Here is a 27,032-nt window from a genome sequence, read left to right as displayed (position 1 = left end):
TGAGACCAGCATGATTCCCCGGCCCTGTTCTTCCTTACGGATCCATAGTATTCAGCTGCATGTTCGTGATTGACCTTTATAAGCTTCGGCATGGTGAACAAGTGTCAAAAGTCATGTCCTTTGATGTTGTTGAAACCCTCTAACAGAAAGAATCATCACCAAAATAACAAAGGTGACCTAATATTAACTGAGATATTGGAGTAAATGTGGGGGAGAGGCAAGAACACTTGGGAATTTCTGGGAGGCCAAGTATTTTAGTTAATTGAATGAAGACCCCCATCTGCACTTTAGTGCTGTGTATTAAAAGGGCATTAAAATAGCAATATAAATGTTTTATCACATTAGAATAACATAAATGGACAGGACACTACACTACACTACATTATGAGATAATAAAATGAAAGTTTAATGAACTGATTAAAAAAATAGGTCAGTGACGGAGTCTGGATCTGTCTGTGACCCAACATGAAAAGAGAAAAATATCATAAGCCTCCACGTTTCAGTCAACCGTTGAGATTGAGCCGTGCGCACCAGGCATATTCACTTTGCTTTCATGTCATGTGAGTGTGGCTAGTGATGAGGTAGATTGGGGCTATCAAGTGTGAGGAAGCCATAGCAATAACAACAACAAAGCAGGAAAGCAGTTAGAAGAGGGAAGAAAAGCAAATGCACAACTAGAGTAAACATTGATGTTTTTTTTTTTTTTTATTAAAGTGGCTGCACCCACCATCTGTTTTTTTCAGTGCCTGTGGTGGCTGTGTTTATGATGGGTACCTCAACTCCAGGGTAGATACAGTTTCAAAGTAGACAGCTCATCAAGAGCGACAGTGAGTGACAAGTGTTGGGACCTTGAAACATGACCATCTTAGAGGGAGTTACCCGAAGGGAAAGTAAAAAATCCATATTATTGCTTTAAGTAAAATAAACCCCTGGTGGTGACCAGTGACTTGCAAAAAGATGTTTCTGTTACAGCTTGGAACTAGCACAAATCACTCACAATTTTACAATGGAGTGAAGTACACGCTAATTAAAGCATATCCAGCAGATACGCAGGATGAAAACAAGCTTCATCATGCAAAATTCTGTCAGAATTACTCCACTTCTGGCTTGAGAACAAGGGCTCTTTAGGGAAGGCTTGAGCCAGGAAGTGAGTTTTAATGTGAGTTTTGAAAGCCAGAAATTGCTAGTACTGGTGAAGTGATCACTGAGATGTGGCATTGATCAAAAAACCCTTTCAAGCCCCTGTAAAAATATTCTATTTTTTTTTTTTTTTGGTAATAGGGCAGTAAAGTGAAGTTATGGCACCTTAAATGCATACCAATGTAACATGCATGGCCATGAGGTTAAGCAAGACAAATTCAGGTTATTTCTATTTAGCTCAAGGCATGCAGAATATTGACTGCATGATATACCATGTTAACACAAAACTGCAAATTAAGAATTGATCCATTCACAAGGTGGATATTTCCATTTGTAAAGAAATGTACTGCTGCTTTCCATTTAGTGTAGAAAGGATTTTTTCAGTTTCACTGGATATAGTCCTCATTGAGTTTGTAAGGTCCTTGAACTGCAGTGAATTCTGAGATATCCTCAACTGACTGTGAGAAAGCCTTAAAGCAAGAGCGGCTCCATTCCTCTGTGACTCACTGGAAATAAGGAAATGCATGTCAGACCCATACAGTACAATTCCAGTCCCTCAAGTGCCATCCATCATTGAAGGGCAGAACACTAGTTAGAGGGAGGTTTGGCGGCTCTCGGTCCCCATCACACTATGATGGAGAGATGACCCCCGGGGCCTTTCTCTGATGCCGGCTTGAGCTGCCCGACCAACTGAGGTTGAAGTGGATATGGCCCCTCGCCAGCAGCCCCTCCCTGATGCACAATGCTCTACCTGCTCTACGAATCACATCTGGGGTGAGTCTGGGTAAGACCCTGTGAGAGCAACAGAGCACTACCACCACTTTCTATTTCTGCCTCCATAATTATCCTTAAAGTTCCAACTCATGATCCCATGTACCTGCCAGTGGACACTCAAGCTAAAAGGAGCAACTCTTACAGCCATGAACGACACTGGGCTAATTAAGAAATCTTTCTCCATGTGTCTTTATAAACTTGTTCTTTCAAACCCACGTTTACACACACATTACCACCTCCAAACCTGCTGCTTCAGCACGCTGTAGCCCAGACTCACTGGAGTGGCAAGAGCAGGCAGTGTGCTATCCAATTTTTGCCTAAGTACAGAGAGCCATCCACGTTTGTTAGAGTAATACATGAGCACATCTAAAGCTTAGGGATACTGGCTTAGGCATACTGGCTCACTCATTCATTTTACAAGCTTAGTGCTAAAACCGGACATTTTCAGTGGCAGCGTGGTGTTAAAAGCACTATTTATGGAACCTAATGTGTGCTTATATGCATGTACTTTCCTTTCTGCGCATAATTCAGAACACTCATCTGGGTTTTCATCCATGTTATATACATCTGGATAAGAGCTGAGTAGCTTGCGTAGATCTCAATTAAAATGACGAGATATGTCCCTAGAAAATGTTCTAGAAATTGTCTGCTAAATCAATCATGATTTATGCTTTCCGCTTCTTTATAATTTAAACAACATTTAAATAAACATGTTCTATAATTTAAACAACATTTTTACAGTTTTTCCATGTTTTCCCAGCAAGAAAAAAAAATATATATATATAATAATACCCAACACAAAACATACAGTATATTCAGACTGTACAAACTAAACCCCAAATCAATTTCAGGTTCTGACAAAAGCATGCTATTATCAGTGATGTTATCATCGCAGTCTTCCAGTCAGCTGGACACAATGATGAAACTGCAGAGAAATCGCTTTTATGTGTAAAAGAAGGTAGTATGAAATTGAATGCAAGGGGTAGATTTATTGGGATAATGGGACTTCTATTCTGGTTCAATCTAGATTTCACAAGTGGCTGCAATCTTTGCCGCACAACAATATGTCAGTTCACACTAAGACACAATAAGCCAATTCCATACTTTGCTACAGTTAATGGTCTGAGCTGTGATGCCGTGTCCTTTCTCTCACACAGCCCCCTCACTCAAAGGTTTGGCCTGTCTGCAGTCATTTGACAAATACTGTAATGTGCAAGGCCAAAGTTTTGGCTGAGCGTGTAGGTCGCATTGTTAGTGATCACACAAGCGAAAGCACATTTTCGGATTCAAATTGGGCGAGGAAAATCTAGACACGTTCAAAACTGTGAGGCCTTGACACATCATCAGTTCCATTTTGGATTCAGCTGCATTGTCCCATAAAGTCATTGGTAAAAGGGTGATAGTAAACCATTGTCCATGGTGTCAAAGCCTAATCTAGGTTAGAGAGTTTAATTCTTTAATTCTGCTCCAGTTAGGATCTTCCAGTGACCTATTTGCTCTGAAATAAAATTACAAACAATCAGGGGGTAACAAACAGCAGCAGCTGATGTGAGCAGAGCACAATGCGTGTGCTACAATGAGCTCGGGATTATAGGCCTATTACTCATGACAACTTGCCTCAGGGGACCACTTATAAGCATGTTTTTTTTTTCTACAAAAGCCTCCACAAAACTGCCAGTCCCATGACCTGTCCCCTCTCGGGTGGTGGCAGTTCCAGCAGTGGCTGGCGTAGGCCACGGTGCCGGTACAGGGTGGCATGGTCTCCACTGGTGGTGGTGGTCCTTCTTTGTTTTTCGACCAGGGGTCAGCGAACCCCTAGTGGTCCGTGGTGTAATTGCAAGGGGTCTGTGAAATAATATAATATGCAGGGGGTCCAGTATCCAAAAAAGGTTGAGAACCACTGGTCTACTCCATTCAATAGTACAAAACAGGCAGAGTCTGTGACAAGGCACAATGACATCTGTGTGAAGAAACCCACACGCCTGCATCAGCATGCTATACTGGCCCAAGCTGGCACTCACAGGACAAACAAGCCCCATTACGCCGACGTTCTGCCTCTCCGACTGCACAATGTCTTCCTCCAGATATCTCTTTATTTAAAAATGTTCCTCATGCTATGCACATTTATACATGCGTCATATTATTTTAGTGCACACACAAAACAAGTATTCACATGGAACCAATGATGTTGAAGCAGTAATGAATAAAAGCAGAGAAAAATCCCTGACAGGAGTTCAAAAAGAACAAATATACAACACTACATGCATCATCTAAGAGATCTAAGGCAGGAAAATCAGACAGCATTACTAAAGAACCTCATTATCATGCAAATGCCATTTATTCCATTTTATCTCACCCTTCTCAATAGCCCATATGGCAGTGAGTCCACACAGAGGAAGACACAGAGAGACCTCATGCTGGGCAACCGGCCACATCAAAATTCCTCCATCTGTGGTCAATTGAGTTTGTGTGTGTGTGTGCGTGTGTGTGTATGTGTGTGTGTGTGTGTGTACCTGTCTTCAATCCACCTGTGTCCTGTCGGTGCTAGCCCTCATATCACAGCCAAGATGCCTAACAACTGATCCCCAGAAGAGTGATTATTGTCTTGGTTGGACTGGACATGACGGGATTGCCGATCAAACTTGTGTCCCAAGAAGAGAGCAGAGGCCTATCAAGGGACCCAAATGAGTCATGCCTGACGGTTCTGGGCGGCACGAGGTTAAACAATTTATGTTATGTGACTCCTGGTGTGTGCAGGGACTCAAAATATGCTAACTGGCTAGGGTTGTCATCAGTTTTCTTTGTTATGAAATGTAAGTGCTGGAAGCCATTGAGAAACTAGGTGAAACAAAATCAAATCAAGTGAATTCATTCATCTTGTGTTACTGATATTATATAAATAAACAGTTTTCGGTACTTGTGTCATTTTTATCAGGACTTGAAATGCCAGACATATAATATAAACAGCAAATCACCAAAGTGATACATTCTCCTCGTGAACTGATCATTAACAAATATTATATAAGTGATTTATAATATATTATAAATCACTTTGATTTGATCCCTAATCAAAATCTGATCAGCAGTGTCTGAGACACAGTGGATGGACAGATGGGATAGACAAAGACCAGTTCTTGGTCCTCCACTGGTTTCACTGTGGAGTTTCACTGGAAAGGAATAAAAGGCTTTGTAATTTATGTAATGATAACTGTCTGTGGGATGAATATCATGTTTTGTTTGAATGTAAAAACACAACTATTATGAAGAATAGATAGAAGTACCTGCCAAATACTTTGTAAACCATCCTTCTATGATTAAACTTATATTATTATTGAAGACAAATAAACCAAGGATAGCATGTAAACAAGGTGCATTTTTGAGTAATGGTCTGCCTCTCTTTAAGTGACTTAGTCTGTGCTAAAGATCTATTCTGGCTGTTTACCATTGTACTACTGCTTTGTTTTCTATTGTACTCCATAACACAATGTGGTTTCGAGTAAATAAAATCTGAATCTGAGTCTGACAAATCATGCATCTTGACAGCAACCAGACATACAAGATAAGCATTTTTCATGCTTTCTAAAGCAATCAATTTAAAAAGAATTACAGAGCTCAGTGATTATGATGAGAGTCTATTAAAGTAAAATAGCACTGTAATCAAAATGATTTAGAGATTTGAGTGTGTGATGTAACAAAGTCCAATGTAAACAAATACATGCATGCAGGTGCGTGCACACACACACACACACACACATCCAAGGGATAAACATTTTCTGATGAGGCTAACCAACAGCTGAGCAATGTGCACGTGACACGCCTGAACATAAGAGTGAAAGATACACATGGGAAAACTGAAATGGAGTGCACACTAACACAGCCTGAAGACAAGAATTAGAAAAAAGTGGGAGGAGGAAGCAGCTGCTCAGGCAAAGGAAAAGAGGAACTCTAGAAATTAATTGCTGCAGATCAGGCAGCATACATGCCTTATATCAGAAATGTTATTACTGTCGTTTGAATCTACTCTTAACACCAAAGCCTAGAACCATGAGGGAATACATTGATGTCTACTTCAGTGAATCGGAGAAACACTTTTGTCTCTGCCAACCAGTCCAAGAACACCAAGTCATATTAACTATATTTAACAACAAAAATACAATTTAACACAAAAATTCACCAACTAATATAAAAATAACTAAAAATTTGTCTTTGCTAGTTACCAATATCTGGCATTAATATCCTTAATACTGGCCTGTCAACAGACTTTATATCAGCTAACTGACTCGTCTTTCGGTGCATTTCAGGAAATCTTTAGATGCCTTTAAGGATAAAAAACTTTTGCCCATGGAGCTCAGACTCTAGAAGCTGACCTGATACCAGTCTAATATAGTCAAGGTCTGACTGTTCACATTGCTCCACAAACAACCAAAAGTGGATCTAAAATGGATCATGAACTACATCACTCTCCACTGTAGGCCACTGGTGCACTCTCAAAATGTAGATTCGCCACTGTCAAAGTTCAACTTGTATAACAAAATGCACATCCATGTCGATATTTCTGGGGCCCAGAGATGCAAAGGCTGACAGTCTGGGGTTCATATATTGCTTTTTATCCAACTTAAATGGAGTGACACATCATGCTCACCTTCCCATTTTTTGCCTGTCAGTCATCTCTACTGCAATGAATAAAGCTCCGCACCAGTACAACCTGTCACTCTGTCACTCAAATGCTTAAAAAAAGACTTCACGTCACCATTCAGGTGGAGCAGGGGAGGAATTCCTCTGTCTCTTTTGATTTTCCTGTCTAATCCTTCATTTTATGTGGGCTCTCTGTTATCTCCCTGAAGTGGGAATCACATTTTAATTAGGTCTATCCTTGGTTAGCAGTTCATCTTTGCATCTCCGTCTCCTATGTGTTCATCCTATGGGCTTTGCCTCCTTGTCAGAGACTCTTAGTCCCCGCTCCCTGTCACAATCTAACATCTCCCCCATCTTGTGCCATCTTTTCATTCTTTAACTGCTCCATCTCCACTCGCAATCTTGCTCTCCTGCTGCTGACAACAAAGAGCACCCTGTCTGAGAAAAAACCTGTGTTCTGCAGATGGGAAAAACACAATAAACAGCCACAACAATAGAGAAAAAAAGAGAGTGCATATATTACACATTTTAAGTGCAGAGAGCAGATGGAAATAATCAGCTGTTGGCTCATGGGCCTTAAACAGCTAGCCTGTGTATGTGATGACTAAATCTATCCATTAAATGGGATATTAAATAATCTCTGACCTCTATAGGGTTAGAGGAAGCTGCAACATTAGCAAGAGTCATCCTCTTGTACACACCCACCACCCCTTCCTATCCTTTAATTATATCACAAACTTATACAAACAAATACACATTTACAATAGAGATGAATAAGTCACCTAATGACATCCAACATAATTGTCTGGTGAAGAGTTGAGGCATCACAATGCAAAATAATATACTAATGATATAACTTTGTCATGCGCTATTTCAGCATGAGGGTGACACATTTTAGCCTGTGACACTTTGTAACTGGGTGCGCCTGAGATTGAAATAGCACCCCACCCCCCCACCCCCACCCCCCCGCTTCCAAAAGAAAGAAATCTCTCTGCATCTGTGATGTACAGGCCCATTGACAAAGGGTACTTCTGTGTGTTTTTCACTGAGAGTGTGACAAAGTAACTGTGAATGTTGATCAACAACTCTATCAGGTCCTTGCTCATAAAAACCCTGTTTTGTATATGTCACTAAAAGTCTTATTACTTTTCCTTAAAATCCACATTATGCAAAAAAGCAGAACCGCCCATGCTTTTGAAAATGAATCTATACGTTCACATAAATGAAAAAATGGAAAGGTGAGCTGCAAAATATCAGCATGTAAAAGTGTCTAATCCAGAGAGCGGTGCAATGCAAAATACTATAACTGGAAATGCACCATGTAAATCACTTACCATACTGTGTTACAAGACAGGTAATGGATTATGTTTGACAGCTTAAGGCAGCAAAATTGTTATTATGATACTCAGTTCACAGAATGGCAGTTACAGCTCTGGCTATGACTTTTTTTTCTTTTAATATGGACCAATGCTGAGATCATCAGTGTTTAGTCCCTGGATTGATTACCGTGCCTCGAAAATATGGCTCCTGCACACCTAAGCTGTAGTTTAACTTCATTCCAACTAGAGGCAAGGAAATGCTTAGAGTAAACACAGTGATGTCTGCACAGATGTCATGGTTCAGATTTATTTAGAGGGCAAATGCTCCATTAGTTGGGCTTTTTTAATTAGCACACTTGTGAGGAAGGGTCATTAAGGATGTCTGACAGAGGACCTGCTGATGAGGAGGATGGAGACACTGCTAACGCCGACCCAGAAACAACACGCACACACACACACACAGATCTGCTTAAAAACCAATAACATTTTACACAGTCATCGACAAACACAGCAACTCACTGTCAGTGGTGTCACAACATTTCCTCTCTAAAGTTGCCACAGAGCACAAACAAATCTTCCACAAATGTCTCCATTGACAACACCAAACACACACACACACACACACACACACACAGAAAGCCAAACAGATCCATTTACATTTAAATACATATTCATACATAACAGAATGGAGGGGATTGTCATACCATTTTCAGGGTGTTCAGTCTCTCCAATGCTGCCATCTGGAGTGGTTCTCTCATAGTGGTCTTCAGGCAGGGTCAGGGGTCCGATGCGAGGACCAGAGGATGACTTGCTGCTGGGTGTCTCTGATTCCTCCAAGCCGCTGTCATAGTAGCTGTGCTGAGAGGTATCCTGCAGGTCTTGCACAGGGTTGGTGGTGGAGAAGGTCACTCGCCGATGGGGATGCTAAAAAACAGAGAGACAGCAAATGAGTTTCTTCTTTTTCAACTTCACTTTTCCTTTTGTTTGTTGGTTCCATGGAGACACCAAGTAGGTTGTGTGGTAGCAGTTACAGCTCAAAACTCCACCATTTAAGACAACTGTCTAAAATTTGCCGGCCTTATAAAGTTCACTCTTCAAAAGTCAGAAAATAGTATTAAATATTAAACACTCTTAAATATTAAATAGTCTTTTGCACTATTATTATTCTGAAGATTATATAAGGTAGAAATATATGAACGGAGTGAGGTCACAGACTTCAATAATAAGAGTGTGCATATTAGCAGCAGCATAAATTGAATAAATTGAGACAAAAATACATACACTATTAAAATATCTCATATTATACCACAGAATTTAAATATCTAAATATGGGCCATGTGTTTAACTTTCCTGTATATGTAAAGAATGATTAAAATCTATTTGTATGCAGTATATAATAAATGAGCAGATGTACTGTATGTTCAAGAACTTTAGAGAAATGTGTTGACAAAACATCACAAATCCTGACATGTTGACAATGTATATGATTTTAAAACTCTACACACCTTATCTATGACAATAAAACAGCAAGTACATCCAGGGTACAGACATTGAACATGTGCGTATTCATGTTATCAGATGGAGGTGGTGTACAGTATGTACAAAAATAAAAAAAACAATAATGTACATATTCCATGCACATTATTGTTTGTTATTTACACAATTAAACACAGAAAATGTTATTGGATAGAAGTAACCTTTGTATAGAGTTACAGTAATTCATGTGGAGATAATGTCTATACATTTGTGCAGACTGTGCAAACACATGTCAAACAAGTGACATAGGGTGTTCAAGAGATTGAAAACGTGGAAAGTAATATTATTGCTGCTATTATTATTATTACTCAGGCAAAAGTTTCATTTTATAAATCTGCCACTGCCAAATGAATTCTGATGACAATGATTGGTACACTAATCAGTAGCCCCAGCGAGCTACTTCCTATCTCCATATTTTAATATTTTCCCTTTCCACAGCTTTTGATGTTTAACCGAGCGGAAAGCTAGACAATATTTCTGCAATTTAACTGAAAAAGAATCCCAACAAGATCTAAATAAGGCTAACAAAAAGAACAAAATGAGCATTGGAAACATAGTTTGTGACAGTCACTACTTTGCCAGCATTAGAATACATCATTAGATCTGCTTTCGCTGTTAGATACTGATAAGCTTTGATGAAAGAATAAAAGAGTAAATGAATGAATGAAAATACTGATGAAATCCTGAATTTGATAGCTTGAAGAGGAGCAGAGCGCCATATAATAAATCATTCAAGATCACACCCTTTATCAAATTGAACGGCTTGTAAATACAGTTAGGAGACCATTAAATTTCCTCTTCCAAAGATCAGTTTACTAATGGCGACTTACCACCGATCCACAACAGAAAGATGACTCCTTATAGTGCACATGCAATCACACTCTTCCCCCACCCCCACACATGAGCACCTCTCGTAAAAGTCAGGAAAGCACTGATACAGCAGAACAGGCCTGCCTCTGCTGCTCGAGTCATCCCAGATCAATACCACGGGTCTGTGCTTTCTACCATTCAACCACTTTTCTGCCAAACAAATCCATGCTAGAAATCATTCGAACCATCATCCTTTTAGTACATACACACCAGATATTGAGAAATGCTTTTAGAGCTCGGGTAAGTGCTATCAACACTGTGTTCTTAATACCATTACTGGGCTTAGAAATGTTTCCAGAAACCTGCTCATCTCCCATCATCTCAACCAGACATATTTTTGCTCACTGCGCAGCTGGATCTCTTAGTCCTTCATCTAAATAATGATTGAGTTCTGGGATGCATCATATTTTTTCACCTAGTACTGCTATAACATCAATATATCAAACAAGGTATCAGGAAATCTATCTTAGCCCTATAAGCTACCTGCTAAATTTTCCAAACAAAAGAGAAAGATTCTGGAGACACAACAAAACAATGGCTCCTTATATATTTGTCTGTGATAGCGATTTGTATGCCTGGTGCAAAAACAAGAAAAAGAGGGAAATGGGATGACTTGAGGGATAAGAGTAAAACATTTGTTTTCTTTCCATTAAACATGCTCTTTGATTGGTGCTGCTTTGCACAGTAACATTTTCTAACTCAAAAGCTGTGTGTGTTGAGCTGGAAATATGTTATCTATCACAGAAAGAACGCACTGTTTATCATTACTCGCTCATGTAAATTATTTGCGATAACAGGCCAAACTTATTACAAATTCTCAGTTATTCTAGTACTGTTATTGTGCTATTTAAATAAATGTACTATTGCCTCGTGTTGCTGGACTAGACAAATGATATATTTCAATAGTGCATTCTTAAAATGATCGGGGGTCTCTGTGGCTCCGTGAGTATTTAAATGCTGGGCGGCATTTACAGTTGTTGTTCAAATATGGATTCTTGCTTAAACTTCTCCTCAAGGCATCACTCCAGAGAGTCAGCATGTTTCCTGGTTATGATAACTAGCTAAGGCTGCAGAGATGGGAAATAGATTCTCCTTTTAGTGGTAGCACAAATCCTTTGCCAGGCCTTGGGGGCTGCAGGGATGCAGTAAGACGGAAGGATGGAAGGGGAGGCTGAGCAGGAGAGGGGAGTTGGTCAGGCAGACACGGACGGCGCTTTGGCTGGAGGGGACAAGCAGAAGGATTAGATTCTAGGAGACTGGAGGCGGGAGTGGGGGATTGTTTGGGCATTGTGGGTAGGAGTAAGAAGCTATGGGGCTAAGAATGAAAGAGGGGACATTTATGATGACATCTAAATTCATAACCCCATTTGGATTGGGCTAAAATGGCCTCATTTATGCGCGTAAAATTACAATCCCAAAGCAGATGGAAAGATTCAGCAGGATTCTGTCTTTATGAGGGGACCAAGACACATTTTAACAGAGTAATAAACAGCAATCATCCACTGCCTACCTGGAGCTCCCGTAGCGTTTGGAGCCCCTTTTTCTGTCAGGCTGCCAGAAATATTATCTACAACCTACTGCCTCAGAATAATCCTAAGCCACACATGGTTGCACCTGAATGTTTCCATTGATACACTGATATGCCAAAAAGCCAAAAGAGATGCTGGCAGTAAATTAATTATGTAGTTTCTTTGATTCATTACTGTTTGCATGGATTCATGGTCAAGTAAGATTAAAAGTGATCACAGTTTTATTATATACTGTAAATTAGGTTAATTTCCCCTTTAACCAGCTGTCCTCCACTGCATTAAGTAAACAAAAACAGTAAAAATCAGAATGACCCCTACCACCTATTTTCCTTAAGCTTTTCAGTGCCATAGATCCCACACTTATCTACACAAAGACCACCCCCATCCCTAGTGCTGAGATTGCGTTGCTTTATTGCCTTGAACATAATGCACTTGAAAAAAATAAATTAAAAGCAGACTGTGCACCTACACTGCATGACAGCCTGTGCCTTTCCTTTCCCATCTGCAACCTCATACGTACATAATTGGTATTTCAAAAACATGGGTCAGTACCTGAACTAGTCAACTTTGAATGAACAAATAAGCTACTTGTTATGAATCACATATATAGGAATGATTTGCACATCATGGCCTTTACACAAGTTTGTGTCATTTCTAAAATTGTAGATTACAAAATAAAGGTGAGAGATTATTTTCTCCACAGACAAAAGAAAAATGTCTTTTCTCGTTTTTTTTGAAAAAAGTTTTGGGAATGTTTTGATTGTGACTGACATCGCCTTCTTGTTGTGGACATTGCAACATACAGTATAATACCTTAAAAACTGTTGTCCAACCAGGGCGTGCTGTTAAGGACGAATTTTTTTGGATGACCAAATGTCAACTTAGAGGGTCTTGTCACAAAACAAAAATTATTTAGGAACTCTCAGGCAGAGTAATAAGTAAAGATACATTACAAGCTTTTAGATGTGCTTGTGGCTGTGTCTCAGGAGGAAGAGCAGGTCGACCACTAATCAGAAGATCGGCGGTTCGATCCCCGGCTTCTCCAGTCCGCATGCCAAAGTGTTCTTGGGCAAGATACTGAACCCCAAATTGCTCCTGAATGGCTCCATTGGTGTGTGAGTGTGAGTATGTTGGAATGACCATTCTGATGAGCAGGTTTGCACCTTGCATGGCAGCTTCTGCCATCAGTGTATGAATGTGTGTATGATTGGGTGAATGTTGGCATGTAGTGTAAAGCACTTTGAGTGGCTGGAAGAATAGAAAGGCGCTACATAAATGCTGCCCATTTACCATTTGAGGTTGTTATGTCGGTTGAAGGTACTCATTTGTAATTAACAGAACTATTGTTGTAATACAACAAAAAAACAAAAAAACATTTGACTTCATAAGCACTACACCCTCCTCTCCCTGTCCTTCTTACATTCTTACATGCCAACATGCCAACTGTAGTGTTGCCTCTGCTGGTGACTACACATCATATATTAAAACAATGGGATACCACAACATGATATGACATAACTTAGTTTCAAACAACGACACAGATCATAAGTGATGATCTAAGTGAGTTAAACCACAAGCTTAAAGCTCTATATTTATGGTAAGAGAAGCCTGCTAGTCTGAATTTAACATTTTAGGCTATGCTGAGACTGGCAGCACATATCAGATTTATGGTACACAATAAATATTTCATTTATCAATTATCAGATTCAAACTACATTCATAGGTGTTTCATATCCGCTTAAGCTTTCAAACTGTCTTTTACATCACTTTCAATTTGACACATAACAGTGACGTCATGTCCAGAGAGCTGTCAGCCCTGTTAGCTGGCTGTGACTGCTGCAAAAAATATATATATCAAACACCTCTGTCACTGATGTTGTCTGGTGTGATGGAGGACTTCTGCTCTGAGACTAGATATTGCTATGGTGTGAAGAGTTAGAGGATATATCTCCATTATTCACCCAGCCTGCGGCTTGCTGTTTTGTGTTCATATTGGAAAAATGCACCACCACTTTGTGAATGCACTCGTGCCTATGTCGTCTCCACAGCAACTGATGCAGATGGGTTATCGTTATATCTAATCGCTTGCAAATAACAGTCTGGACAGTCTGTCCTAAAGATCAGATTTGAGAAAAAAAAGGATTTGCCTGCAGTTTGAATGAAGGGAAAAAGGGATTCCTGGGGCAAATGGCTGTGCCTAAGCAACAAGAAGAGCGTTCTGGTGACTATGGAGCATCTCTATTGCCATTGCTGATTTGCACCAGTGATCCCTGATGGGACAGCAGATCCCACTGCTGTTGTGCTTTCCCATAGAACAGAGTACTCAGTGTGAATGCCCTGGAGCTACCTGACACCACTCTGCCGTAAGGTGCCCTGTCATATAGCCAAGCTTCGCTGATTGCCAGTGCACAGGGTTGCTGGTACTTATGCAGATGGGAAAGCTTTTCCATCCACAACTTTTTGAAAAGACTTTCAGCACAGTTGCAGTTGAGTTAGATTTAGTGTTTGAATCTCTTTCTCATGCGTCCAAGTTTGGTGTTTTGACTTATCTGTATGTGAATATTTGGTGATCAAACTGGCGATTGAATTGTGTGTACTTTAACTACCTTGTAGAAATAATTCCATGGTGTACTGTATTTCACAGCAAGCAGCAGTTGAGTGGTTGATTGTATATATGGTGGGACTAGATATTCTGGTATCACAGAATATTAACATAATAATTAAGTATATTTAATAAATATAACACAGAAGATTATATTTTTATTATTATTTTAGAATGGTACTCTGGTGGTTCTTCTACACAAGTACCCCCATTTTATATTAATTTTAATAACGGTACATCCTTTAATATCTAACCTGAGATTGAAAGCTTGAGGAAGCATATAATCTTTGAGGCATTAACCTCTGATTTTTAATCTAAAGTGGTTGATACCCCATTTATGTCACTCTGATTGCATCTTCATTTATGCTACTCTGGCTGCTTACTAAAACATTTCTAGATCAAAGTCAAATAGTGCATAATTTTGATGAATTAATCATAAAAAATAATCCTTTTTAATCAATCCAGTTATCATAACATCATGTGCTAGATAGATGATATGCTATTTGCTGTACCACTAATATAATTTTGCTCTATATTTCCCTCTATATTTCGCTGCTATGTTAAAATGTTATTTTGCCCAAAGCTGAAACAATTTACAACAGAGAAAAGCACCAAACACTGAATTTAAATAAAATTTTGTGTTGCTTTCCATGTCCAGTGAGTAGCAATGAATTTGTCACAGTTAGTTTGTTGCCAAATGTTTTCATTTAAATTTTTTATTACACAAAGGTATTGTTAAAGCTGAGTCATTGAGGCCAGTGAAACATGCTGAATATTCAGAATTTCAGTTGGACAAGCAAAGCACAACCACCACCTGCGTTTCATAACTTTGAAGAAGACACATGAATGGGAATAATAACCAACACAGTCATTGCTATGTTGTATAGCAACTTGGGTGCTATTCGCTGGTCGAAAATACAGCTTCTACAAAGAGTTACGGAACAGTATCTTTTCTTCTAATAAAAGCAAACTGGTGAAATGGGAGGCTTCAGAAAGTGAAGAATGTAGTCTATATGTTTCACAGTCACACACACACACATACAGGTGAAAAGAAAGGAACGAGGTTATGAGCATGATGCTCATAGGATTTCATTTACTTTTCAATGGAGTGCTTTTAACCGGTTGTGAAGCCAAACAGCTATAGTATACTCCGCTGGAATACCCTCAACTTTTCTAGCTGCAGGAAACCTATGTGGCCTTGTTTATAAATCCTGAGTTGAGGTATATTGTATGTGTACTGGAGCTGGAAGCCAGACTTTTCCTATTGAATCACAGTTCTGTGTCTCTCAGATATTATGAAATGGGTTTTCTGCCCATGTTAAAGGAAACGGCTGATGTCTCAGTGCCCCTGTGATATGAAAAATTCAATTTAAAAGGATGAGAGAAAGAATGGTGCACGGCCTATTTTCATTCCCCCACACTGAGAGATATGAGAATGATGTTCTATTGTGTGGAGGAAATGATGCCAATCGTACTGCAGTGAAATTCCTTCATAATTCAATTCAATTTCTTCTAAATCCCAATGGCAAGCTCCTCTGCCAAAGAGAGGCAGAATGACGGAGACAAAAAGGGAGGGCTGGAGAGTAAGATGGAAGAAGACGGACTAAAGATTGAGACTAAAACAATGGGGAAAGAGAGAGCAGCCAGACTTGCTGAAAGGTAAGGGGAAGAGGCGGTGATACAAAGTGGAGGGGAAGTGGATAGAAGAAAAATGTTTTAGTAATGATTAATTTTGATCACTGTGGCATTTTAAGTATAGCCAACTAATTTTCTCTAATTACCTCTCTGCAGCGTCTGACAGCCAGCAGAGAAAATCATTTTTTGTTAAGATCTAACAGGACAAGCTGCTACAGCTAATTTTTGTTAGCGTTCAAAACTGGTATACTGAAGTATATGAAACCTGTGGTGTATACATCTTCTGTTATTCCGAATGTAGCATTAGTTGCAAAATGTGCATGTAAACTCTTTGATAGCCTGTGAGATTTCCCCGAGTGTGGTATCTAGAATTTCCATTTAGTTGCGATGTTTGTGAGTACATCTTGGCTCTGGCATTTTGGGCGTGTATGCAGGAATCAATGAGCTGCTGCCTCTGAAGGCACAGAAAAAATGAGCTGCACCAACAAATATGACAATGAAGAAGTGCACCTCTCAGTGCATGCAGCAAGCATAAAACCATAAAGACTGAAGCAGTTGCAAAGGAAATGCATATGGAACTGTTTTATTTTCCATTCCCCCATTATGTCTTCCATTCTCATCCCATCTACTGTTCTCTTCTCTCTCTTTCTCTGCACGCACACACACACACACACGCACACACACACACACACACACACACACACACACACACACACACACACACCCACACACACACCCACACACACAGTTGTTTTTGTAGGTGCAATAGCTCCAAGGCAAGCAGCGTGGAATTGGAGTCTTCAAAGAGTCTTGGATTATCAAAGAGACACAGCTACCAGAAAACTAGGGGACACGCTAGAGAGGGGGAGGGAAGAACATAAGTGAGAGGCGGGGAGAGGGGGGGAGAGTGCAGAGGAGTCAGCATGGATTTGGGTGGAGGATGAAGTGATCAGACAGGGGAGGGGGGGGGGGGGGTGGATAAAGACCAGAAGTCCCTTTGTTCACGTACTGTACTGTAAATGGAGAGAAAAAAAGGCTAGAGTGAATGCATTAAAAAACAATCACATAGACCTTAATGGTCTTGATAGGCAAGACTGAATTCACATTCTTCACTGTCTGTGCCACCGCCTATTCTTGAGGTTCTTTTTTTTTTCTCCTACACAGAGAATTTCATTTCAATGGGAGCACTGGCCTTGAAATACCATAATGTTGTCACAGTAAAACCAAGTATTACTGCAGTAGGATCCACCAAGTGTGAATATAGCTGCCACATCTAATGACAAATCTGACTGTTCACGCCATTCCATACGACAGGATGTGGGAGTGCTGGTGTAAATGCATCACCCTTCGACAAAAAGCTCTCCGTCAGCCTCTCTGTCCCACAATGAGCTATGGATGTCTTTTTTCCATTACAAGAGCACTTCTCACTATAGAACACATTTCAAGTGAGTGTATGAAACGGATTCTGGTCGGTTCACTGCTGTCAGCTGCGGGGCATCATCCAGCAATGATCCTGTCCCGCTGCCACAGCTAACACACATAAACCTCCCACCTTCACTGACCTGGTTTGAACTAAATTAGGCGTATTTAATGTCTGATGAAAGCGTTAAATGCTCCTAGCACACAATGTCAAAAACAAATCAAAGTCCAAAAAGTAATTTTCTCTGTGCAAAAACTTTTCTTGAAAAATGTGGTTTTCATGTGAACAAAAGTCTTCCTCCTGCCTGTACCATTTGGTAATTTTGCAGGATGCCATGATATTGTTTGTTCTGACACAGGAAGAGGATTGTAGTAGTTAAAGATGTTCTGTGTTGTTTTGATGGCATCAGCTTGTGAAGGCACACATATACATGAACATGACCAAAACCACAATACCACATGAATACAGTCAAAAAATGGAATCTTGATTGCTGTTTCTAAGCCACAATTAGCTGAATGAAGGCAGTACGCTGTGTGTGGATAGTACTAACACATGCAAGATTAAGATAACATTTTTGGTTGAGAGCAGAGAAGAGAAGACAACTTAGGAGACTGATAAAATACCTGGGATTCTAAGTATAGCTACTGTGTGGCAGACTGTTATGTTTAACATTGTACATGCAAAGCTTTTACTCATTATCTGATGATCAAATAATCGTTTTCTGTGTGCCACAGTTGAATTGCAATTGATTCATCAGCAACAGTTGTTTCTTTGAGCCTGTGCAGCTGTTATGTTAAATCTAATATACGTAGATACTGAGTTTGAGCTGATTAATAGTACACAATATAATTTCGGTGATTGGTATTTTTCTGACATAATGAAATAAGATGATGAAATGGGGAAACACAAATGCAATATTCTTTGGTGTCAAGAGAGATTTTGGGGGTGGGGTGTGTGTAGGGTTGAGGCGTGGGGGTGGGTGTGTGTGAAAGGATCAGTGGTAAAACTTAATTGGGAAGGGCACAGGATTAAAATTTTGATTGGTTAAGGGTTTAGACGGTGATGTCTTTTTTTTCCTCGACACTCTCATTGTCTTAAACTGTGGGGACTGAATATGCTAATATGAGCTCAAAGGGCCAAATCACACAGAATGAACAAGACTTTTAGTTGGGGGGTTTGCAAGCAATGTGCTACTAGACACTCTGGAAAAGAATCAATGTTCCGAACAGCGAAACAAGAAGTAAGAAGACAGGAGAAATGGAGGACACGATGTAGAGAAAAACAAAGAAAAGGGAGTCAGAGGAAAATAAAGCTGGAGAGCAACTGCAGAAGCTATTCTCTGCCACAGTGTAGAGGAAAAAAGAACTGAAAGAGAGAAAAGGACAGGTTGCCAAGCCTGTTCGGAAGAAAAGATGGTGATCTGAACTTAGAGAAGATTTTTACCAAGAGTGATGTTAAGAAGATGCCCAGATAAATAATTTAAGATAGCAGGAGAAAGAAATAACTGCAAAGAAAAAACCTCTAACCCTTACATGACAGAGGAGGTGCTTTGATGATGGCTATGCTTTTGGCCAGTCTGCTACAACTGAAAATGGTTTTTAAAAGTCTGACCTTTTGACTCTTGCATGACTTTTATTAATGCATCGGTTTTATCATATCAACATTGGGTGTTAAACACTGAATGGCTGTTAAATTTGACAATGTCTATGCCATCCCAATCAGGCTTCAATTGTTCAAGAGTTTAAGTATCTTACTGGCATTTACTGAAATATTGTTGCATTTTACAAAAAATCCTAACTATCTGATTGATGAGTCACAGCATTGTGCCCTACATTTATCCAACTGTCCTTGTGTTTTTAATATTCATTATAAAATAGGTTAGGGTTAAAATATCACAATCTGATTGGTTGATAGCCATGGTATAATGAGCATATACCACAGCTATGATGTTTAATGTCCTTTTACAGTTCTATTTTTAACTATCACTCAGCAGCTACTGTTAAAATGTTGCCAAAATCTGTAAGCAAGCAGGGACCACTGTCTCCGCTGCACCATGGTGCGGGCACAAATGTGAAAGCTCTATCCAGAACTATAGGTGACCGACGCTAAGGGACCGGAGAGAGTGGAGCAGCATCCTCACCACACCAAGGAATGAGAAAAAAAAGAGTAAGCCTAACGTTATTGCAAACACTTTGCAACATGACCCCACTAACGTTGGACAGTTTTCCTATAAGTGTACAATTAATGGGAATGTTCATATTAATGTGAATAAATAAGCTCTGGTTTGATCGCTGACTAGCTTGAATGTTAGTTTAGCAGTGTACTGACAGTGCATAGCAACCGCAGGCAGTTGGGAACTACTTTCTTGTAAATGACTCTTGTAATGTAATTGTTATTTAATAAAACCGTTTTTATTGGATTGTGTCTGTAATTTCTATATTGTAATATTTTGTTAACTACCTTATAAAAGCAATATCTCACGACTGACAGTGGTATATTGTGATTATACCACAGTGAAGCGGGTTGTCAGCCCTCAACTGCACATTGGGCCAAACAACACCCCTTAGCTGTGATATAATCACAACATACCACTGTCAGTCCAGAGATATTGCTTAAATATACAGTACAATATTGTTCTATATATATATATATATATATATATATATTTGCTTCACCAGTGTAAAGGGTTCAAGTTCAGGTTAAAAGTGAATTAGTTTCTCTTCGAGATGTGAATTACAGGCAGTGAGTGTCTAAACTCTATAGAACTCTAGTGAAGTCAGTCCTTTTCAGTTGCCTCTCAGACTCAGACATAAACACTCCCTTGGAGGACATAGTATATTTGTAATAGTTGCATTTAGAAGAAAACTGCCATGAATTGGAGTGACTACATTGTACCTTGGAGGCAGGCCAGCAAGGTGCAGGGTAAGTAAGAAACAGAAAAGACTCTAGGAAGTAAACATGTGATTAGGACCCCAAACTATTTATTGTAGACAGCCTAATCTTTGTCCATGTTAGGGTGAGGGCTGGACTGGGGTTTTGTACAAACATGTCCTTTTCCATTTCTTTTGAAATGGCTTTGCTGTTATGGTTGCTTGTTTCACTTTGGTATACATATAATGTATACTGCACTACTACAGTACATGACCTTCATGGTCACCACATAAGTAAAAGAAACTGCAAACAACCTATGCAATGGAAACACTAAACTAGTTATCTCTATTACATTATGTAATTGTGTGTGCAACACCAATTAGATTCACATCACCATACACGGAAAATATGGTGAGTGATTTTAATTCTTCCAGAAACTGAACTTCAACTTAAAAACTGAAACCAAGTGACCTCAGCAGGATACTTTAGGTGGCACATATTTCCACATTGTGACTCAAAACAAGAACATCACCTCCCTCTTCTGTGAAATTCCTTCGCTGATAAACTGTCAAGTGTTGCAATGGTGGAGAGTGAGAGCAGCTGATTTCATGGGCTTTGATAAAAGCCAGCCCTTACCACGACTATGATATGTAATTTGTTCTTCTCTTATTACCTGTACTGCATGTAAAATTCTTTTGGTCAAACCCAATGATCAAACACTGCTAACTTGAGCCAGCATCTGGGATTGAAGCTTAAAGTAGAGTCCCTAATTTTCCATGCCAAAAGCGAGAGAAATCAAATTTTACATAAATGTCTGGAATTGGCCCCAAAGTTTGTCGGATCACATCTGGTCATGCTCTATAATGTTGCTGAGCAGACACTTTGGCAGCTTTGCAAATTGTGATATCTGTGTGTGTTTGGCCTATGGGTTCAGAGCCCTCAGATGGTCAATTGCAGCTATATTTTTATCTAAATAATGTCCCAGGGGCAAGGTTCCAATTCAATCTCCAAGAGCTGTGGTCCTAAACAAAACTGAATTAAAGGCAGACAAAATTTAAAGGCAATACTTTAACAGAAAGACAGGAAAAGGAGTAAAGTCAATGGATCAATTTCCTACCATGCTAATAGTAAGGAGACTGAGGTAAAAAAACAAAACAAAAACTTATTTGAGCTGTTGTGATGCATGCTACATAAATATAAATTTTTACCTAAAGATGGCTTTTTTTGGTCATAATTCACAGTGTTGTCTGACATGGAATATGGCTGATATTTGCAGTTTACATTTTCTATTTATTTTAGCTTGCAAACAGTAGCTTCAAGTTCAGAGAAATCAATCAATATTTACTGTTTTTAAGCCCAGAGCAGACGTTGCACAGTCACCACACCTTAATAGCTGTCTGTGGGCCAGTATACACTTTGTCAGTGTATTCACGTCAGAAAGGAGTGGTAAGCTCAATTGAACAAGGTTTACTTCAAGTACCTACTTAAATGTTCTGATACTTCTTGAAGTATGTACTCATTGCAGATCGAGGATTGCCGTTTAGCTTTTTTTCACGTTTCTCCATTCCCTATAAGATACTGTAAAATAAGCATCTTCTAAACTGTCAATGTGAAAGACATATCAGAAGTTAATAATGCCAGAAGGGAAAGATAGACAGAAAAGAAGATGGGCTGATGGGGGAAGTAAAGAATCAGACATGAGAGAAATTAATCCTCAATATCCACTCCCTGCTGGGTACCTTATTGCCTCTCAAAGTTCCCATCTTCAGAGTTAATATCTCTATTGCTGCAGCATCTGACTGAGAAGCATGCATACAGTTCCATTTGTTTGAACTGGAACATAATTGGATTGGGGAGAGGGATGAAAAAGCCTTCAACCATACTTAAAACTTTTTTCTTTTTTTCTGGCCATGCTCTAATATTGTCTGTGCGTGTGATTCGGTGCTTCACCGTGCGTGTGCATGCACATGTATTCCTTGCTATTAATAGCTTCTCTTATGGTCTCGCTTGTCTTGATTTGTTACCCTGCATCCAAGATGTCCCGATTGGCAATACATTCCGAGAGCTGGACGATTTCGGAAGTGTGTCTGCATCTCATTCTTCCACTCAAAGTAATCCTTTTGATGCAACTGGATGGGGAGCCCTCATGCTCCTCCATCTTATCAAGGAACTTAAAAATCATGCTTAATTAGATTCAGTGACCTTTTTCATCTCAGGCTGCAAGAGTCCAGCCACTGTCGAAGCAGGATGTGTTCTCAATATTGATCTTTTTGCAAACCCAGGGATTGAGAAGAGCCCAGCGCAGTGAAACAGAAAAACAACATATCAAAAATCATCAGATGAAGAGATTACTCTGTTCGAGTGAGTGGCTGTGTGTGTGTTGAGGCCTTTAGGAGTTAGCGTGTTTTTGTGAGGAGAGCTCTGTAATCCACCTACTGCATCTCAATCATAGTGCAAACAAACAAACTCACAAGTATAAAGTCCTGCCCTGTGTTTCATCACCCATTTGCGAGACATGCAAACGTAATCCTAATGCATTTCTCATTCCCAGAGCCTACCTCAAATCACTTCTCCTTTTGCATTCCACTTCCCTGCTCTCCACTTTCTGCAGCAGCAGTCTGCAACTGAGCAATGATCTTCCTGCAGGCTTCAAACAAAAGATGACTTACAACTTCCATCCAGAAGAAAAAAATAGATGCCCTGTCGATGAAGCCAGACTGTCATTTCAAGTCAGAGGGGAATGAATGGCTGCTCACAAATTTTCAATTTACAAATACTGTAGCACATATCGCCAAAGATGTTCAATAAAGTTTACACAGTTATTAGTACCATGTGTATCACTAAAAAGATGGATATTAAGATATCAAGCAAACTGCCTTGAGTATAACAATGTAGGGAATTCTCATTTTGAAATCTTGAAAAATATGAGCAGATTTGTGTTCATCACAGTCCCTCTGCAACTTGGGTAATACTGTGGGGGAATACACAAGACACAGTTGATATAGATATGGTATGATATTGATGACAGATTTGATTAATCTTCTGATGAAATTTTGTCAGAGTGTTCCACAATGGGCTTTAGACAGAGCCCCAAAGCAGAATATCTAGTATGAATACTCGATTGCCATATCCTTTCAGAGCTCATTTGAGTCATATCTGACATATTTATGGCTCATCACGTCATATCGTAGCCATCAGAGTACAAGCACCATGAACCATTTAAATACTGTGGGCCATGCTGTCATCTCCTATTAGTAACATATGTCTGATAGATGCATAAGAAGAGGCACTCAACTTGATTCTTTCTTAGTGCTGCAGAAAAGCTTGAGCCCAGAGTTGGTAAATTTACTGGCAAGGATGATTTTGCAAGGAGGCCTATTTAGTTGAATAAGAAATGTACTTATTCATATTGAATGGAATGCATGAGGGACAGAGATACTGGAAGCATAGGAAAATACAACAAACACAAGCCTTATCTGGATACAGAATGCTACAATATCTTTTTAAAGAAGTACAAGTTAACAGTTGCACCCAAGAAATCTATAATGATCCTTTGTGTGCACCTTAACAGAGTTGCCTGGCAACAGAACTAGAGCTCTGCAGTGATTTAAAGTGTCAAACGAAATACATTTGTAATCCAAAGGCAACATGGATTAAATTTTAGACAGTAGGAGTGCCTCTTGGACAGGATTTCAATAGCTAAGGTGGGCGAAGTGAATTGGAAAATGGCAAATAATTTGCCGTACCTTAATAACTTTCAGAGCACCGACTCGTACCTGAATATGGATGGTTGAATGAGCAGAAAATAAGCACAACTAATTAACTGTGTAGTTTTAAAATGGGCAGTCTTAATGGATGCAGTTATTCACCTGTCTTAAGCTGGAATCTATGATATATCACGGAGGTTGACGTGAAGCTGATAAATCATGATAGCATATAGATCAGTGTCATACCTTTTTCCTCTGAATTATTGATTAACTCATACACAGAGCTGCTGTTTGAAAACACATTTCCTGTTTGCATTCGGCCACTAAGAGCCGTTTGATAAATATCACATCAAAAAGTGGGTTCATGGATAACAATGCCTCTAATATGCTTTATGTATGAACAAGATGAAAACTCTGAGAGACGCTCTTGTACCCCCAACTCTCCTCTCTGTCTCAAACACGCACACAAATAAATGCAACTGTTTCATAAGCAGACTGCTTATTTTCTGCTAAACAATGTTAAGCATTTACACAAAGAGACCCAAATGAGCCTCTGATTGAAGATAGAATCAGTGCCCAAGCAACCCATCACAGAGCCTCTCAATCCCACATATGCATGATTAATACATCAAACAACATCAATTCTCCTTCCTCTTCCACTTGTCAATGAGCACACACACACGCATATACACACCCACATACACAGTAGGCAGACAAACACACACACACACGCGTGCGCATACACCCCCACACACACACAGACACAATGTACCCAAATCCTTACAGGACTGCGCATGAACACACAGACACTGCCCCCTCCATCATGGTTAATACATCAAACAGCATTAGCTTCCTGGATTCCTGAAGCTTAGACAGACACGGTTCTGACATCCCATGATTCTTCACTGGCTGCCTCCCCCTCCAGCTTCCCCACTTTCTTTATTCCCTATGAAGTCTGTTTGGGTGGTTACAGAACACGCTGCCAAAATAGATTCACTTACATATTACCTTTGCTTTTTGTAAGCTTGTATAATGTCATGTTAGAAAGCCATCTCCACAATAAGATGACACTGCTGAGGAGCTTTATAGGCTTGGGAGACGCAACAATAATAACCGGAGAGCACTGATCAACAGATTTTTTTTTTATTTTATACGATTTCCATATTCTTCTGACATCAGCAGGTATTTATAACCATGGATATCCAGGAGTTGCTTTTGTACCATCAGTTCATGGAAATACAATGAAGTCCCAGATCAGCATCAAAAAACAACAGGCCATCAAATGCATTCAAATCTAACCTTTACAATTCAAATACATTTTTTTGTTTAATTGGGGTTTTTTTTGGACAGTCATACCATAACATCAATGGATACACACTGAATGATGAGAGCAGGTGGCTTATTGGATCACGGTCTAATAAAATGGACATTCATTAGTATATATTCAGCATAAAGTGCTCTGTAATTACCATGAGAGGTCTATATCCTTACAATGCAACCCTGCATATGATCTCCATTTGGTTTTACGGGGCTTTCAGCAGGATATTGATTGAAATTAGATTTTAGAGGTATGAGCTGTAGTCTTTCCATAAATTAGTAAACAGACATCTTTGACTTTACTGTAATGAACTTCAACCACAAAAGGAAGTATTTGCCGTAGTATATCTTCCCCAATACTATCGACAAACTGTCAGTTTTTGTGATGCTTTCAGCATCAAGTAAATAAACATGCTGTTCCCTCCAGTCTCCATCTACTTCACTGTGAATTATAACAAATATATAGCAGTCCTAAAATTTCTGAAAAAGCCTTGCTGTTAAAAGCTCAATATTTACCTTATTCCAATACAAACTACACCATGCTGTTAAGAAGCAATTCAGATCCAGCACTGCTATTTTTCCACAATATTTTCATTGGCTTAAAGTAGCAACGTAAAAGTCTCAACGTTAAGGCACTTAGCAGATTGCTTCATGATTTTGAATGGTATCCAATGAGTATAGCTCCCCAATAAACACAAAAACAAAATGAAAAGAAGGCTGTGTGTGTTATGGATAGCCTACTGGGCTGCTGATAGTGTAGCTTAAGTGCAGGGAGACTCACATGTGATCTGCTATACTGCAAATCCTCAAAAAGAGGATAAAGAGGCTTTAAAATCACATTTACAGCACAGGAGCAGCATCCCGCTGATAAATACAGATCATGGTATTTGACCCTGTCCATCAGCACATTGAAAGGCTCATGGCTTCTACACTATAGAGTCACAAACCAGCCTTTGTCACTAACAGACACAGGGCCACACTTCAGTAACTCTAAATAATAGCACCGGTTTGTGAGACCTAGGGAACAACTGGAGAGAAGTCAACGATGACTCCTGAATTTTCCAGAAACTTGCCCTGTCATTTGACCTTTTATTTTATCTATTAAATGAAAACATGGTTTTGATTTTAACTCTCAGACTTGTGTTTGAAAAAGACAGAATGCAGAGCCTGTTGTGAAATATATTGTATGTCACACAAATCGATATGCTTCCTGAAAGCCAGCATGCCATATTTGTTCCCTCATAACATTCAACAACAACCTTAAATGTCAATACTGATCACCATCTGGTAGACATTTTCAGTGCTACCTGAAAGGAATTAACTTCAAAAGATTACAGGAATTCAATGGCAGCAGGAGCATGGATCCTGCTCCTCTAGTCATGGGCATATTGCTTTTGCTGAAACCAATAACCTACAGTATGTAAGTAAGTACGGTAATATGAAACCTGTGACCTTTATTTGGGCCAATGTGTCACAGTGGGCTTTTTAGTTAATTATACAAACAAGACAGCAAGTGTGTGGATTAGCTGTGTCTTTGCAAAGAAAAATAACCTGCAGTTTAATAAAAGCTGGCAGAAAATAATATTTCATATTGATATTTATCCCTACAGAGGATTTTCTCAAAGTGTATAGCTGTTTATTAATTCATAGTTCTGTTTTCCTAGAGAGAAAACACTC

The 27,032-nt window shown here is 39.4% G+C and overlaps 1 protein-coding gene across 1 annotated transcript in view; it reads right to left on the bottom strand.

The window, feature by feature from the left end:
- The window catches only part of pcdh1a (protocadherin 1a), a 94,756-nt gene that overhangs the window by 12,757 nt on the left and 54,967 nt on the right, over window positions 1-27,032 (bottom strand). Inside the window, exon 4 of the mRNA XM_067607636.1 lies at window positions 8,573-8,792. Coding sequence (XP_067463737.1) covers window positions 8,573-8,792 — 220 coding nt within the window. The remainder of the gene's footprint in view (window positions 1-8,572; window positions 8,793-27,032) is intronic.

Source organism: Thunnus thynnus, chromosome 13 (assembly GCF_963924715.1).
Source record: "Thunnus thynnus chromosome 13, fThuThy2.1, whole genome shotgun sequence".
NCBI classification, from domain to species: domain Eukaryota; kingdom Metazoa; phylum Chordata; class Actinopteri; order Scombriformes; family Scombridae; genus Thunnus; species Thunnus thynnus.
This window is presented reverse-complemented; position numbering and strand designations above follow the sequence as displayed.